This window comes from Rhea americana, unplaced genomic scaffold, assembly GCF_003343005.1.
Source record: "Rhea americana isolate MKP2758 unplaced genomic scaffold, rheAme1 scaffold_5, whole genome shotgun sequence".
Lineage (NCBI taxonomy): Eukaryota > Metazoa > Chordata > Aves > Rheiformes > Rheidae > Rhea > Rhea americana.
This window is the reverse complement of record NW_028186645.1, coordinates 8,426,416-8,445,093: the sequence shown is the minus strand read 5'-3', so window position 1 is coordinate 8,445,093 and position 18,678 is coordinate 8,426,416. Positions and strand designations below refer to the sequence as shown.

The window sequence follows — 18,678 nt, the reverse complement described above, 5'->3', positions numbered from 1 at the left end:
CTAATACTTCAAAGGCCACATTGTCAAAAGATTGTGTGGTAGTGCCAGCAGAAAGTACATCTACTAGCATGTAAAAACCTGACATTTGTATGTACAAAGCCTTTTGAGGCAAACACCTTTTAGAAATATTGATAACATTTGTAGTATTTCTGGATTAACATTTTTGTAATTGCATGTAAAATATCAGAAACAAGATGGTATGTTGACTACTTTTATTGGGAAAACATGAAAACAGGAATTACTTAGTTTCAGAAACTAATTTCAAAATGAAGTTATGCTTTGTTTCTTGATGCTGGCTAATAAGATTTCAGGGTCTGCGGAAATAAATACTGAACTGCTGATGTTGTTATCTACTGAGCCTGAAGCACTGTTACTTCCCACTCTCCAATAGAAGCCAGAATTGTTAGCCTTGCATAAAATAGTTTTCAGAAATAATTAGGGTACCACAGTGGAAGCTGAATGTGTAGCTACAGAAAGGATAGTTGCTTGAAGTTCAGTCCTTCTCCTTTAATACTTGTCATGAGAACATGCGAAGGAAGGCTCTTCAAAACATGTATTATTTGCAATTTGGCCTATACTCATTTTAAGTGACTGCTCATGCTGCATTAGAAACAGGTATAGGATTTGGCAGACACACACATTCTTTATATATGTGAAAACACAACAAAAATAAGTGATGTTTCAATCTCTACAGCTTTTTAGAATTTTCCCAGTGAACTGTATTGGGAAATTGGGAAAATTGCTTATATAGCTTCAGATTAAAGTATCTGTAGAAAAGGGAAGCTGATAATTTTTATCTTTAAGCAGACTTCTTTCCCATCATAGCTGTAGTCCAGAGGCCCTGTTGTCCAATTTGCCATTAGGAGACAACAACAGACAACCGAAGTAAGCTTTGGTCCGTGAGATCCACCAGACTGAGGACTTAAAAGAACTCCACGTGACTGGAAGAACTGATGAATTCAGAGCTCCTCAGTTTTCTGTATTCTGTCGCAGAAGCTGGGACTGACAACCCTCTCTTTCTGATTTAGTGAGACAGTAAATGCAGCTCACTGGACTGAATTGCTACTGGGAGCAAATTATTTGCTTTCACAAAGCCAAAAGACATCAACTTGCCTAAATTATAGCTCCACTGACTTTGCTGAACTATACCAAATCTGAACCTGCTGAATATTTGGTTCATGCAGCCTAGTTAACAGCGAAAGGAAAAGGAATAAAACCCAGTGGAGGATGTAACTAAAAAAAGGCTATTTCTGGTATTTCAAACATTCAGATGATGCTAGCCTAGAAATTATTGGTTCCTGTGCTACAGAGTGGCCAGAACTCTTCAATATTGTTCCTAAGAGAACTCTAGTTTCTGATTTCTGTGGGCTGCAAAATGTTTACGAAAAGAATGAATACTTTGTTGTAAAAATACTGCTTTAAAGCTTTTTAGACTATTTCTGATGGTATTCCTAAAACAGAAGTAACAAATGTAGCATGGCTTTGATATGTTCTGGGAGAAATGAAATTAAAAAAAAGAAAAGGAACACTAAAAATTGCTTATTTGGTAGCTTTTGGTACAGAACAGGCATCAATTTATTTTGACTAAAATGCTGAAATTTGCGTTTTCATGCAAAACGTGAAAAGCCATAGATTCTATTCATGGCAACTCATGGTAGCACATTGATTAGCAWACCTATTCTTCAGACAGACAGATGGAGGAGGTTTTAGAACTCCACCTTCTCCAATAGCTGTCTATTTATTAGAATATTTGTCTATTTTAATTCATAGAATAATTATTTACGTCATAGACTTTGTAAAGGAAGAAATGTTTCCCACTGGACATGTCTGAGAGTTCCCGGAAGTGGAGGCAGCCTCATATTAATAATCAGATAACAATTTTTGATGTATTTCAAACTGGTTGAATTGATTTGTTTATTCTAGTATATTTTTACTTGTTTTTAGTGTAGTGTTTATCACATCTGCTTTACATGCTGAAGGTCCTGGGTTCAAGCCCCAGTGGAACCAGCACCAGGAAGTCTTTGGGAGGTTGGACTAGATGATCTCCAGAGGTCCCTTCCAACCTTTGTGATTCTGTGATTCAGCAAGCTGTAGTGAAGGTGGATGGGAAGCTGGAAAAGACTGTGATAGCTCATACAAATATTCTGTATACTCTGAAGCAGCAATTCAGCAGTCTAATCAAATTAATTTCATATTTTCTCTTTGAATTACTAGAAACTATTAGGATTACATGTTTTTATAGGGATAAATTATCCTTTCAGCTATTTTATGTAATAAACTGTACAAAATAGTAAACATGAAACAATACACCCTCCTCAAATTTTCTGGGACACTTTGCTCAAATTTATCTCTAGAAAAATCTTTCCATTGTTGGCCTCATTTTCTTTGCATAAACACAAAAAGTATTCATGTTAAAATGATGTGTTTGTTTTGGAAGGCTCTAGATTTGGCAGCCCTTGCCACTGAGCATGCACAGTTCAAGGACTGGTGGTGGAAAGTCCAAATTGGGAAGTGCTATTATAGGTAAGCCTTTTTTTATTTTTTTGTGATGAGTGAGTGTGGGTGCTGGACCTCAGCTGCTGTGTGTATTATGTGGTATTGGAGACTGAGAAATAGTACACTATGTGTTTAGTTGTGCTTATAGGTAAATCACATTGAGATTATGCTCAACTGCTTGAGGTAAAGACACCAACAGTGACTACCTTTAAGTAACTGAATTATTTGCATCTTCATCTTCGCTGAATTGCTTCAAAATCACTGGCTGAAAATTCAGTAAATAAATGCAAAGAACTATTGTTTAAAAAAACCCTGCACCCCCCAAAAATTACAGTATTAGATTGAGAAACTAACTGTTAGTGAAGACTTCAAATTAGTGAAATAATAAAAAATGAAATGTGTATGTTAGACACTTCATGCAAGAGATGCATTGCCCAAGAAGTACCAAACAGTTTGAAAGATGGATCCAAGGCCCAGGAGTGGCACCCAGGACCCAAGTGCCTGGCAAAAATGGCTTAGAACTATGACTCTCTGAAGCGAGGGCAGCAACAGCAAGGAGGTGAGCTTGCTGCAATCAGCTTGGACTAGCTACTGAGGAACTAGCTATGACTGTGACACCCTATTTCCTATAACTCAAACAAGCACTAATAATACAAAGCAGTTAGCCCTTTAAAATTCCATGTTCCTTGTTGTATTGTGGTTTGAAACAACTTCAGATGCCTAAACTAATGAAATTCTTCATTATCCTTAACCTTTATTTGACATTCTTTAGAAGATTAGGCTGATTTCTTTTGAGCTTAGAGGTCATTCATCACTTTCATGATTTTTATGAGTAGTGCTGTAGAGAGTAAAGCATCCAAGCAGGCATATGTGCTTCCAGCATCAGAATTACGTTAGGTACCTCCTGGCTATGTTTCTGTGCTCACCAAGTGTATGTGCTCTTCGACTGAGGGAAAGAAAAGGCATTTTGGATGGGAGAAAAGRTACATTTCTACTGTTGGAATGATATGAGCCTCCTAATTTGAGACATTTTGTAGTTTATTTAGCACTTACAGATCACTGCAAATTGTTCTAGAGTAACGCAAAATTGCAAAACAAATGCTCTTGATATGAAACATACTCCTGCGGGGTTTACATGCCATATATTCCCCCCAGAGCAAGTCAATAAGTGGTCTTCATGAACAAGCTAAGCTGTGCTGCAGTTTAAAATATATTATTTCAAAACCCAGTTAAAGGTTTTTAATATCCCAGCTTCTGTTGGGACAAGGTTGCCTAGAAGATTAAATTGACAGATTCATGTGCAGGAACTCAATGTGAAATGATACAATAGATGAGAATAAGGACTGGGGAGAGAAGAAATGCTGATTGAAAGCTACCTGTGAGTGTAGAGAGCCTGAGACAGGCTAAGCAAGGAGATCAAGAGCCATTGTACAGTGAAAACAGGTTGAATAACAATGAGAGTTCCACAAACAGCRTTCTGTGTGTTTGCTGGGAAACTCATGGGGACCGCAGATCAAAAAAGACTGAAACTCACTGATCTAACTCAATGATCTAGCAATATTCTTTAATGTGAGGGAATTTTTTCTTTTTTGCTTGCTTCAGTTGAAGAAAAAAGAGCARAAAAATAGTATTAAAAGAGCGTTGAGATTATAAGATCAAACAGTCAAAAAAGTTGCTGTACAGTCAGTCACTATGCACTTATATATAACAGCCTTCATTACCTTGTGTACAAATCAGAATGAATGTGCCCTAGGGGTACATAGGGTTTATGAACCAAAAGGTACTTGTCTGTAGGAACCTGATTCCTTTGTCACAGAGTACAGAAGGTAGCAAGTACTTCAGGGAATCAAAAGGTATGTGAGGGTTACGTGGATGAGGCCATGAATACTCCCTGGAAAATGTATGTTCTGTCTTTTCTTCTGGCACAGATACTGTGGACTTGCAATGCAATTGGGTTCATACCAGTTCTCAGATCAAAGCATGTCTCAGAACATGCTTTTTTGTTTTGTCAATGCCCAGAGACCGAGTGTTCTGCTAGTAAGAACTGTAAATTAAATCAGCACAAGATGAGCTTTGACCAAGACATGCAAAACCATAAGATCTTCTTTTTAAGTGTTTTATATAGGACGCCCAAAGCTTATGACAATTTTTAATATCTTAAATATTCACAATTATATTATTAATGGACTTATTTTCTTATCTAAAATCTCTAGTACCAATCATTATTTTCAGTTATTGAAAAGATTATTTAAATAGAGTGTATTCTCACACATAAAGAATAGAATCACACAATGAGAAGAAAAAAATCATTGTTCATTAACCACTGTCCATTCTGTACATAGAGCAAGATAGCATCAGAAAGCTGCATGTGTGAGGGGRCTGACTTAAGATTTCATGGATTTGCCTTTCTCATAGTTTCTAAATGCTTGTCTTTGTAACCTAAATATATTTAAGAGCATATTTTTTGTTCACATGCACACAAATAYATAATCTTAAAGTATACTTTTGGATAGTTACTGTTTGCTTTATTGTGCACTATTTTTTAATAAGTTTATAAAAYTTTGTAGGCATTTGTATATCTGTCTGTTATCTCTTTTAGGTTAGGACTGTATCGAGAAGCTGAAAAACAATTTAAATCGGCTCTCAAGCAACAGGACATGATTGATACAATCTTGTATTTGGCTAAAGTAAGTCACTGATTTGTTTATTTCAGAATGATGCAAAATTCCAACCTATCCTTGAAAGTCCATCTACCAGAATAGCTGTGCATCCAGCTTCATATGCTGTAAAGTTTTATRGTGTGTGACCTCCACACAGACTTGAGGTAACACATATTAACAGTTAAAACAGAACTGATGTATATAATTTAAAAATATGTTCTGGAGCTTCCAGGTTCCACAAAAAGAACAACTTTGTTCTCCCTTACTGTATGCTTTACACTAAACTCCAGTGAGGATTATACAGCTAAAAGAATTATTGGAGTTTCAGTATGGAAMACAATGTAGCTATCTATGGTCTCCTGGGAAACTAATACAATAAATCAGTAAATGATAAGAGAAACTCAAAAACATAGTTTCACAAGCAAAATTGAAAAAAAGGAGAGCTTACAGGAAGCAGTCAGAGACCTTGAAACAGAGAATGCTCTGTCAAAATGAAGGCATTAAAAGCTTTAAAAGAAGAGCTGGCAAGGCTCAGCATTGGAATTACTTATTTGTGAGGGTACACATAAGGTTCTAGACATTTTTAAAGGCATTCAAGAAGAGATGGCTTGTGAAAAACTAATGATGTATTTTTCTTCCTCTAGTACTAGAAGAAAATGAAACTGGTGCTCTTTGTCAGCTCCCTTCAAGCCGTCTATCACAGATTTATTCAAAACAAGTTATCACTACTAGTAGATAATTCAGATATTCATATTATRGTATTTGCTCATATTGTGATATTTGCTATAACTTTTCATTCCTTGAGTAATTTACATTTAGTATTTAAACTGGGGGCAGGTTTAGCTCAGTTGGTTAGCGCATGGTACTGTTAATGCCAAGGTTGCAGGTTCAATCCCGTATGGGCTGCGCTGAGGGTTGGACTAGATGATCTCCAGAGGTCCCTTCCAACCTTACCATTCTATGATTCTATTACCATTGGTATCTAAAGACTTGTCTTCAGTAAAACAATTTGTTTGAGTTAGTTTACTCAATTTAGCCAAGTCATTTTAGATTTCTGTCACTAGCAGGAGTGACTCTGCAAAACACTTGAGCTGCACAGAGTGATAAAATTAGTAGAGTAATTGGATTTTAAAAAATGTGATTTGTAGTGGGAGCCATGCATCCCCCCATATCATTACCAGCCTGAGTAGGAACACCACTTGAACTTCTACCTCCCACCCCATAGACCAGCTAGCTCAAGTATAAGGCATCACACAACATGATTTATACTGTGGATGGACAGACAGTGGAGTAGGGCATTGAGTTATTGCTCAGCCTGATAATACTGGAACAATAAGACTAGAGTTAAGCAGCCACTGAAAAATAATAGGATTGCATTAAATTCTTTGCAAACTGATACAGACACTACGGCACGAATTAGTTTTCTAGTTATGTTCWTTATTAACAACAGCTATCAGAAGTCTTTTACTGAAAATGAAATCTTTGAAACATAACTTATGGAGAAATAAAAGACTGAAAGAAAACTAAAAAATAAAGACTTTTTTTTAAAAAGTCAGGAATGCTGAGAATTTGCAAAGTATTCCATGACCCAGCAGACCTGTAAATGAGATGTTTGTACCAGAGATAAGAGAAATTCCAAAGAGAAAATGCAAGCACTCTGCGCTTAACATCTAAAGCTAAGTGACTGTAGCTGTAGTACTCCTAAAGCGCAGGTCTCCTTAAAGCAGCTGTGGTATGTGGAACTTTGTCCCACCCATCTTTTCATTTCTCCTGTCACCCATGGTGACAGTGGCTGTGCCACAGATACACCCGGCAGTGTGATACGTGGCATGCTTGGGCATGAGAATTCTTTAGTAGCGTTTGTGACCACATTGCCTTGGCTCAGTGTTTGCACAGAGGATCTGTAACAAGTGTATCTTTGGAGTGAACCTCCGGATGAAGCATAGACCAGACCTTGAGTCGTTACGTTCAGAAGCATAGTTCATGAACTAGCAAGCAAACAATTTTAAAAAAAAAAAAAAAAAAAAAAAAAGAAGAACAGCTCTAATGGAGTTTCCTGTCTTCCATTTTTTGCATTTTTCTTCAAGAATGTGAAGATAGCTGTGCTTCATAGCTAGATCAGAGTACTAAAAAAAAAAAAAAAAAGTTAATTAAAATTCTCTTTCTTAGTTCCAAAAAAAAGTTGAATTATTTGAAGGTATTGTAGTATGCRCTGGCTTACTGGCTTATTTAAGATGAATTAAACTCAGATAAGGCACTCACCTATGTAATAGGTGAAAACAACCAGCCTAGGCTCCTGCTAATTAAGAAGTTATACCCAGTGATCATGTATTCTCTTTCATCTGTGTACTTTCCATTGAAACTCTTTATGGAATAATTTAGGTGAAGAAAACTGTTGCTAAGAGGAAACAAAACTTCAAGTGGTGATTAAAGAAAGGAGAATGGAGCATGACAGTCACAACGGAGGCATTCATTTAAAGTTTAAAATTTAATGCAGATATTAAATCCATCAGAGGCCATGAGAGTTTATAAATGAAAAATTATAGCAAATGATTTGAAAGTTATTTTAGATACAGTGACATCTACAAATGGARTGAATTAGGAATAAGTTGTTGGGTTAAAATGTACCTTTAATTGCTGGTGTCACTGGTGCAGTGTTAGTCTACCAGGTACTCGTCTTTCCACAAAACACAACCCTTTCACTATTTTATTGCTTTTTTACAGAAAGTAATTAGTTTCCTGGCTTAATACAGGACATGCAAGTGAGCAGCAAAATAACTGGGTGATCAATTTGAAATAGCTGTCCTTTTATAGGAAGACATTCACAGTCTACAATTCTTTGACATTAAGAATGACGCTTGAGTAGTCTTAGAAAATAATTCTTTGCAGATGTCTGTAGTGGTATATATCTATAGGTGTGCAAGAAAAGAACTCACATTTATAACTAATACTTTGACTGTGGATACTCAAAAGTCTACAAAGCCCAAAAGAAGTAGATGTGTTTGGAGGTTTCTCAGAAGTGCAAGTAATGTTGAATTTTTTCTCCATTGCATCACAAGATATTTACGTCAGAAGGATAAACAGTCACAGAGTGTTTCTGTTTTTTAGTCATATCAGTTATTATCTTTATTTAATGTAACATTTCTCCAAGGGGAGCATGTAAAGCACTTTCACCAATCAGAGACATATTAATCATTCTAATTGTCTAGTTTCCTGAAGAGTGTGTGAGTGTGTGTGTTTTGTTTTCTTTTCCTGTTACTGTAGCTGGTTTAGGTAATCTGCACAACAGAAAGGCTTGAGAGTGGTACTCTCAAATATCTACAGAGGTGGTTTCTCTGCAATATGTTGATGTTCTCCATCCAATCTTACACAAAGTTGTCCACATCACACACTGTCATAATCAGTACAGAAGCCAAAAATCACAGGGACCAAACTGCTGTCTTGCTCTTACAGGATTTTATTGTCTATTACTGGGTAGAGCAATAATATAAATTCCTTGTGTCACTGCCCTGTGCAGTGTATTCTTATTTGACTGAGTAAAGTATTTTGTTATTTTAGCACTATCAACCTGAAGATCTAGTTCTTTCAAGCCCAAACATATGTTTTAAAATATGTTAAACGGGAAAATATTGAAGATATTKTCTTCGCCTCAGTGTCAAAGTATATTATTTGATAAGTTAATATATAACAAGATACTTTTTGGTTTATTAATAATGTAAATATGAATTAATAATGTCTAGATGATAGGCAGGTGAATGTTTTCTCTTCATTACAGAGATTTATTCAGTATTAACTCCATTATTTTCCCAGTATTGTTCATCATGTTTCCTAATATGTTTACTGCATACARGAAATAGTGTCATACCTTCCATTTATTTCCCTTGTCAAACAGCAGAATCAGCATAAAAGTCAGACATTTGACATTTATGTATACTTTTTATTTACTTAGGTGTATTTGCGCTTGGATCAGCCTGTAACAGCTTTAAACCTTTTCAAGCAAGGATTAGATCGATTTCCTGGAGAAGTGGCTCTTCTTTGTGGAATTGCCAGGATCTATGAGGTATGCATGTACTGTACAGTCTGTAATGTGGCCAAAGTTAGCTGCCTGAGCAAGAAGAGCCAATTGTTYAATATACCGGTAAGGTCATGAAAAATTAACTACACTAATTTCCAGTATCACTAATGCAAACAGGTAACATTACACAAAGAAGCTACCAAAGTCATGTCAGGGAAGCCTTGCAAGCTTATTTGTTTGACCAGTTAATCACACCAGTGAGATCCTACTTTTCCTTGTTCAGAGACACAGAAGCAAGCCCACATTAAGTCAGGTGATCTGGAAGCTGTGCACATAGTTGTGTTTACTTCATGTATTTTTCAGTGGACTAAAAGTGCTTGAGTCACCAACAGCCTGTTGGCAGGATGAAACAGCAAGACAGTCTGCAGATCAATGCTGTGTTTATTAGTCCTACAGTCACTGTTAATTTCTTAGGCCATTGAGAACAGTTGAAATGTGAATGTTTCTTAGTTTAGGAAGTAGATTTTATTTTAAATGAGACTAGTTTTAAAGCAGTGGTTTCATTTCAGGTTGATAGCTACCTATTTTGCAATCTAAAAATACACATTTTTGTATCAAGCAGCAGGCTTAAAAAGTTGTGTTGTACTGAGTTTTGGTAACGATGCTATTCCAAAACAAATACTTTGTTCAAAGTTATGGATTATTTTGTCTACATCCATACTTGGCATTCTTGCCAGTTCTCATTCTACTCATCATTCTACTATAATCCCTAGGGAATTAATCCATTTCTGTTTTAAATGCTTTTTGTCCTTTAGCAAGGAAAAAACAGCTGCATAATTTTTGGAGGCCTTTCTTTCTGAATTGCTAAACAGTTTTTAAAATGGATATTATTTTGCAGAGCATACAAAACATTACATAACCCTTTAAGAAATTCTTGAAGAGCAGCGTATAGTTGACGTAATATAGTTTTGTGCTGACACCTGAGTGCAGGATGATASCTTCACTAGTAAAGATTTGTACTGCAGCACAGAACTGTTCGTGTTACCTACACTCACAAGTGGAATGTATGTATCAGGCATTTTAAGAGCTTTTCTTCTGGGTTACTACCTTTTGTCAGTGGAAGGAATTGCATACCTTTTCTTGGTTTAAAAAAAGAACTCTACTATTTATAAAGGGACTGTTTTAGTATTATTTCCTTGAATCGAAGGAAGTACTGTTTTTCAAAGCTAAATGTGCATGTGCTGCTAAAATCAACTAAAAGYTCTAGTGTAGTGTATCTACAGCACATAGTTAGAAAACAATCCTCTCTAAACACAAAAATCTTTTTTTGACCATTTTAATTTGCTTTATACTAATGAGAGGGTCATCTGGTACCTTTCACTCCTCAGAAACAATATGACTGACTTTGTTTAAAGCAAAAAGTCCACTCCAATTCATCTTCCAACTAACATACTTCCCAGCATATTTTTTGATACAATGTAATTATCTTAACTGGCACATCGTAATAAATACAAGTTTTAGTAATTAATCCATGATATCTGTTTTCAAAGGCACATAATAATACTTTGTGTTCAGTTACATTCTCATTTATGGTCAAAACATTTCATGAATTAATTTAAAAAGCATTGAAAATAAAAATCAGTTGCATAATACTATCTGTCATTAGACATTGTACCAAAAGTAGCAATAGTCATTGCACACGCTAAGTTTATGACCAATATTAAAAAAAGAAACTTTTCCTGTAACAGTGGTATCCAGTTATGACAAGTACAGCTAGCCCTAAAAAATAAAATCAATAAACATTCTTCTCATGAATGTGAGTGCGTCAATTATGGAGATGCCAACTGGTGATGTTGCATTGATCAGAGAATTGTAACAGCATGCATAATCTCAGGTAGTTAAGTACTGTACAGGGCACAGATCAAGCACTTTGTAGATTGATATTTTAACAAGTTTCTTTATAAAAATTGGTTATACAAAGTAGAATTAATCTTATTTTTTTCCCTATTGTATAGGAAATGAACAATATCTCCTCAGCTGCAGAATACTACAAAGATGTCTTAAAACAAGACAATACTCACGTGGAAGCAATTGCATGTATTGGCAGTAACCATTTTTATTCAGACCAGCCCGAGATAGCTCTGCGGTTTTATAGGTATCTAAACTTGGAGGTGAGGGGTGGGCATCAGGGAGTAGGAAGTTGGACACATAGGAGGGTAATTAAATGGTGGATTTTTGTTACACTGATAGCAAAATAAAGAGAGACAAAATAAAGAGGAGACAGGAACGGAAGGATGAGCAAGCATTTGGAGAAATATCACCATATAATCAGCATACCARCTTATGCATCTTCTCTACCAGTGATAATTACATTTCTCTTTTAAAAACTTGTTTCATGCAAAGTGTGCAGAAGTATCAACATAGAAAATTATCACAACTGTTGCTTATTTGATTAATAAACAGGAAAAGATCTTTCACAGTATGAAGCACWCTGAGAACACTGGGCCTTTCTCTCAATTTGTGAGGCACATGGACTTTCCACTTAGCCCTTTGAAAAGGAGCAGTCTTTGGAAAGCTCCATTTGAAGTCACATGCAGTATGACCACAGAATCCCTTACTTAAATGTGGGCTGGAGTTCCCCTTATGCTTTATTTAAAGCAATAAAAAGACAGTGTTAAACCATGCTATTACTTTTCATCTGAATATAGTCAGAATTCAAAGGAGCCTGGCTCATGTTCCTAAGTCTAAGAGTGGATGAAGTCAATGTAAGCAGTGCCATGTCATTTCTATAGTACCTGAGCTCTTCTGTGCTCTAGGTTTGTAAATAAACAGTCATGCTGTGCAAAACAGCACAGTTTTCCCTGGCCCTCTTAGCATACCTGTTTYTTCCTGTAAATATTAATAAACAGAATTTTTATAAAACATCTCCATCCTAAAACACACATTAAACAAAATTGATTTGAATCAAAATTTGTGGATTATGCTTTAAGTATAATATTAAAGTAGACTTGTATACTAAATGTACTAGTAGTGATTAGAGTAGTACTATAGGACAGGAATCAAGCAAAAAAATGAAATCTGAGGAGTTATTATAAAAGTAACTTTAAAAAGTTACAGCTTGATTAAGGTTGAGGGATTGGAGAGGAGAGATGGAGAAAGAGGGAGTCTGTATACAGCTCTGACTTTAACAGTAAAATTGGATCATACTGCACAGTCAAAAAGCTAAATTTTTTCTGATTTACATAGAGAAAGTTTAGCACAACTTTGATTCTGCTAATCAGAAATGCCCTGCACTACCCCTTCAGGAAACCTTTACCAAATGTAAGACCATAACAAAAAAGTTTGAAATAGCAAAATAATGTACTTGGCTATTACTCCCTTGGGGAACTGGGAAAAGGGAGAAGAAAATTTCATAATTTAGAATAGAATCTATATATGCAATTAATCAAAAAAATAGATATAACAAATATTTTCTCTCAATATAGACGGCTCCTGCAGATGGGTGTTTATAACTGCCAGCTTTTTAACAATCTTGGCCTCTGTTGCTTCTATGCCCAGCAATATGATATGACACTAACTTCATTTGAACGTGCACTTTCTCTGGCTGAAAATGAGGAGGAAACAGCAGATGTGTGGTACAACTTGGGACACGTGGCTGTGGTATGAAAAATACTAACTTTTCTGAATAAATATTTTACAATATGAAAAAGTAACTGGAAGAGAATAGCTTGGAAGTAATCAATGACCTAGCCTGAAGTAAAATATGAAAACTGATGTACTACAAGATAAAGTATAGTATAAATTTAATTAAGGGTTTATTTGCACTTTTAGAGAGAGAATGAAGCAAAAGAAGAGTTCTGTATATCTTCACAGAATGTGGCTTCCTGCTGCTAAAAGTTGCTCCCTCCCTACCATCTTTAACCTTTTTTTCCAAAAATTTGCTACTTATTCAAGACTTTTGAGGGCATTTGTTGAAATATAAGTTTATTTCACAAAAAAAAAAAAAAACAATTCAAGGTATTTTGGGTTTTATTTGATGTGGAGTATTAGGAGGATTCTGTTGCCATAAAAATATATATTCAGCAGCATATAGCAGACAGTAAAGTGCTACACACATTATAGTTGAGAGGGCAAGTTCCTCTGCCTTATATGCAGTATTAGAAATATTTTGTGATTGTGTGATAAAATTGTTAACTTCCTACACTAATTTACATTCATTGCCCTTTTTGCTGATGCTCTTCTAGAAGTTGAGTGACATTTCTCCTTAGCTGCATGCCCAGAGTAAGGTTACCAAATAATTTTTTGATAGCTTTCTAATATGAGTGCCATTCAAATGTTGATTTTGGTTTAACTTAAGTCACTGAGAAACTCTCCTGTTCATCTTGATTTTACTGGACCTAGGATAAACACATTAATTTATACTGCCTAAGCACTCAAATTTGAACTGATGTGCATATATTTTTCAGTATTTGTCACTTTTAACATTTGACCTGATGTATCTGTCTCAGTCATAAAGCCAGAGCTTTATAGAGTCAGTTCCTCCAAACAGAAAGTTTTATCCTCATTAATTTTAACCATCTAAAAGCTAGGCTTATATRCTCCTTTTAATGTGCGTAGAGACAGAAAAAGTCAAGATGACTCTCCATCTGGGCATGTCTCTGGGTGTTTCTTTTGACTATAGCATATAGCTTAATCTTTAGATGACGCTTTAGTCATCTAGAAGTTAAATAGATGAAGTGAATCGCAGTTGGATCGTGGCTGTTTGTGTTGGAGAGAGAAAATTCTTTCTGGTTAAAGAATAAGAAGCAAATGAGAGGAATGGGGAGGAAAGCACATATGGTTTTCATCAGCATGTTTTTATTGAGAGTTGTATTCCATGGCAGTACATATGGATGAAAAAATACTTAAGACAACAAAATAGACATGTGTTGTTTGAATCTTTTGACAAATTAAAAATACAATCTTACTTTTAGGGGATAGGAGATCTGAATCTGGCTTACCAGTGTTTCAAACTGACCTTAGTTAACAATAACGACTATGCAGAGGCTTACAACAACTTGGCTGTGCTGGAAATGCGAAAAGGTCACATTGAGCAGGTTGGTATTAAATCTCAGCCTAAGCAGAATGCTTCCTTTGGCTTTTTTGTACTTAAACGTGTCATTTCCCTAAGATGGAAGTGTCATGTGAATCTCTAGCTTACTCTTCCAGGAGACAACATAGATAAATTTTACGTGTTTTTTTCAATGCAACCTCCACATCCTCAGGCCATCTCCCATGAAGTTCCTCAGATGAAGTTTAGTGTTAGTTTTGGTTTCATGGTCAGTCAGTTTACAGACATGTAAATCCCATTTGGCATTTGTGTCCAGTTAGAGCTGGGAAGGTTGTGATTGCTAATAATTAGGACTGGATAACATTTCTGTTACAATCGTTTTTCATCTTTTCTAGTTTTCAGCTTAAAATTTTCTATTTTCTTCCCTTGTATCACACGTATCATAAAAATTCAAGATCATCATGACAATAAAAGTATGCCTAGAAGAATAAACATATGTGAAGATATTTTGCTTATTCAATTTTATTTTATTTCAAAATATTATTCATAAATATTGTTAGGTGGACTCAAAGTTGCTGGATTGAGGGAGTTTTAATAAGTTCTTATCTCTGCCTTCCCAGATAGTTTACAGATATTTTTGTTTTTAAAAGATCTGATATGTTCCCAAATTTTTAGTAGTTTTTTTTTAATACTGCTATGTTGGTAGCCAAAGAAGAGTGACTCCTGGTGCCAAGCGAATGGTTTGTTTAGTGTTTAGTAGAGTACTGTCAAGCTTGACAGCTTCAGGAAAGATCTGTTAATGGTTTCTTTAAAAATCCACTCCAGTCCCAGAGATTTTTTTCTTTCCTTCATGGGAGAAAGTCTTTACTGTCATTACTCCAGAAGTCTGGACAAATTAGGGTGAGCAAAACAGAGTGCTGGGTCATTTGGGGGATTGGATAGTCACATACAAATCTCTCCATCCTTCAGTTTTTCCTGCAGCCCTGAGGAAAGAGAGCGAGAGAAACTCTGCTCTCCAAACACTGTGGTGAGCAAGACTCTTGGCAATTTCAATGCCTTGCCAGCACACAGGGACAAATTTGCAGAGAGAATAAAGGAGAGGCATAATGTTTAATGTATTTTCCTTTACCTAGTTATCTAGTTCACCTGGGTCCCCCAGTGTTTTTTTTTAAGCTGCTAAGAAGTGTGAAAACAATGTTTGAAAACAGTGTAAAGGCTTTCATTACAAATTTAGAATGTGAAGGTCATGTCATTTAGGTTTTCAGTCTTGCTTATGATTCTGAATCATTAATACACAATGCTTTCAGAGACAGTAGGTAAATACAGCAGGACTTTAAATTCTTGTTTTGTCAATGAATAAATATATTCCGTTTCATATTTAGAACTGAATTGCCTAATTATATATGGTTCCAACACAGCCCTTTTATCTCAGCCAAGAGTTTTGTTAATTTCAATCCTGTTAAATTGTATTATGTGTACTAGAGCTTTTATATAGTTTTATATGCTTTTATGTAGTTGAAGATAGCTTTATTATTAAAGGCTTATACAGAACTCAGCATGATTTCTTTAGAGAATGAAGAAAGATAAATTAGCTTCTTATCACCCTCCTTCCCTCACATATTTCACTACATTTTTTTTTCCTCTGCATAGGCAAGAGCTTTGCTACAGACTGCTTCGTCTTTAGCACCTCATATGTATGAACCCCATTTCAATTTTGCAACACTCTCAGAGAAGGTAATGCACTGTCCTATTCTTATAATCTAAAAATTAAGCCTTTGATGGGATGGTTGGGTTTTATTATTGTTATTATTTTAGAGAGACCAAATAGGTAAGACGAAAGAATACAGAGTGCCTAACTCAAGATAAAACTAAAGTTACATTTTCATTTTAATACCCAGCAGCTTTGAGTGAAAGTAGTCATTCAAATGTTTGCTTTTTAGAATAAGTGAAGCCAATTTACAGAGTTATGTATAACAATATATTTAACAACTTGTATAACCATACAGGAATTTTAGTATTTCTCCAAATGTACAGCAGATTAAAAATTCCATCTACGTCTCTACAATTATTGGCTTTTTCAGAACATGAAGTAAATAATATCAGATAATGTATCAGTAATGATGGAAAGAATATCAGTTATTCAGTCCATGATCTTAATGATTTCAAAAAGAAATGCTTTTTGAAAGCTTCAGCTTTATGACCTTTGAATTTTGTTTGTTAATAATTTCTTTCATAAGACATGCCTCAGATACTGAATTAACAGTGTATCTGACATTCCTCTTAATAAGGAGAAACTTAGATATAACTCCTAAAATTTTACAAAAAGAATTTTTCTTTGCTTGTGCCTACACCTTAAATATTCTGTTATGAGTGTATGCTGTGTGGGCAGCCCAACTCCTACAGATACTGAAGTACATGCGTCAAGAAGAGAACAATCCATTAATTTGTAAGCATGTCCTCTCCATTGTGAAACATAAGATGGTTTGGAATAATTTTGTTTTATACTTAATCATTAAGGGGCAAATCCTAGTCTGTAAATGGCCTATTATGCGGTTTTTGCACAGAGGAACTGCACAGGCTGTGGGAGAAGACAGATGCAGCTTACTATATTGCTTTATACAGCTTGCTAATGCAGTCTATATGTTCAGTGTAAGACCATGGTTTACGAGACATAAGCTGTCTGGCCAGTACCATGGGTTTCTTCCCCTGCAGAGAATTCTTGCCGCACTGTAGCTTTGTGGTCACTTACTACAGCTTTCTGTAGCTTTTTCTTAYCCATCCAGGAGCTGAATTCCCACATGTTTTGGTCCTTTTTTTTGCTGAACCCACCTTCTGAGATACACTCCTTATGTACACTTCCTCCTTCCAAAAATGATTGCTATTTAGGAAAAAATAAGTAAGATTTCCTAAGTAGGGAGCCATGTGGAAGCATGCTTCTAAAAGCAGCAGAAGAGCAGCATATAGCTCATCAGCTCTCATGCTCTTCTCTGTGAGGAAGCAGGAAATCACAGGGAGTTGCTGCCCTTAGAGAAGCAAAGTATTACTGATTGGTTTTATCTTGTCTCTGTATAAGACAACACTCATATGAAGTCTAAAATTTTTAATCTGTTTATTTCTCCTTGCTTCAAGCCCTGGGCATGATGTACCTTGTTGTACAGTCTCCAAAAAGTTGAGTAGGGACATATAAAAGTCACTATCTTGATGAACCCCTCCCCTTCAAATCACACTGCTGTCATTTTCTCCCCATCTCTTGAAGTTTGTCCCCCTTCTCTTTAAGGGAGAGGGAAACATAACATTAAGTCTGAAAGCTTCCATACTGTACCAGGTTCATGTGTTCAGTCTCAGGACCAGCTATGTTTAAACATTTGTGAATATCAGAAATGTACAGCACAGAATACATGGCAGAAATATTGCAGTGCTTTGTTCTATAAGATGAGTTTGTGTGTTTCTTACAGATTGGAGACCTTCAAAGGAGTTACATAGCGGCTCAGAAGTCAGAGGAAGCRTTTCCAGGCCATGTTGATACACAACAGCTCCTCAAACAGTTAAAAGAGCACTTTGCTATGCTCTGATGACATATTCTTTATTGTGTAAAAACAGTTCAAAACCAGCCAGAATTGATGTCAGGTACTTATTTTAAAACAAAATAAAACAAAATCCCAGCTCAATATACTGTATTTAATATGTCCCTGTGGTAAAACCTGTGTTCCTTTAAGTAGCAGGGAAGATTTAAGAATCCTAATTGGTTTGTGTCATCTTTAAACTTACCACTTTTTGAAATGCAGCCAGCATGCATCCAGTGTGTTGCAGTGTACAAGACAGAATGTAATAGTGGCAAGATACTGCCACTGGGACAGCTTTGAAATGGTTGTCTGGTATAATAGCAAGTAAGTCTCCATTTAATATTAATGAGATTTTAAATGATTTGTTCTGACTTTTCTGCAGAAAAAAATGTTTTTAAATATTCCTGTGTGACAGTCTGTCAAGCAGCATGGAGAAAGTCAACTTCAAACCTGGCTTTTTATACTGTGCTTACTTACTGAACATTAAGTTTTAAAATTGAAGTACTTAAAATGCATTTAAAACACACATGCAAAGCAGAAGTCCATGTACCACAGGAATGAAATAAATTCCAATTTCTATAGTTTATCTCCTTTGTTTGTATAAATTAAAATTACATCATTATTGCCTTGAAAGGAAGAGTCAGATGTCTTGAAGTATTTTGAAAGACTCAGCAAAATTGATACTAAATAACACAGTAATAGCTTCTTTCCCAAGAAGAAAGTGCAATCTTCATTTCAGCAAGGGAAAAGAGTGCTTAGAAGCTTGCAATGGTAAGTACTAACCATTGAGAACAAGTCATTGTTCTTGGGTGGTTGCCTGTGCCACCACATAAATGTGGTTGCTAAATAACTACATGAATCAGTGTCACTACAGCAACACCACTGAGAGCAACA

The 18,678-nt window shown here is 35.6% G+C and overlaps 1 protein-coding gene across 1 annotated transcript in view; it reads left to right on the top strand.

Annotated features, from left to right (window-relative positions):
* Positions 1 to 18,370, top strand: part of TTC8 (tetratricopeptide repeat domain 8) — a 41,941-nt gene extending 23,571 nt beyond the window's left edge. The window contains exons 8-15 of the mRNA XM_085317568.1: positions 2,438 to 2,523; positions 5,096 to 5,183; positions 9,106 to 9,216; positions 11,187 to 11,326; positions 12,657 to 12,831; positions 14,145 to 14,267; positions 15,872 to 15,955; positions 17,677 to 18,370. Of these exons, the coding sequence (XP_085173694.1) occupies positions 2,438 to 2,523; positions 5,096 to 5,183; positions 9,106 to 9,216; positions 11,187 to 11,326; positions 12,657 to 12,831; positions 14,145 to 14,267; positions 15,872 to 15,955; positions 17,677 to 17,793 (924 nt within the window). The 3' untranslated portion in view covers positions 17,794 to 18,370. The remainder of the gene's footprint in view (positions 1 to 2,437; positions 2,524 to 5,095; positions 5,184 to 9,105; positions 9,217 to 11,186; positions 11,327 to 12,656; positions 12,832 to 14,144; positions 14,268 to 15,871; positions 15,956 to 17,676) is intronic.
* Positions 18,371 to 18,678: the final 308 nt, after the last annotated feature.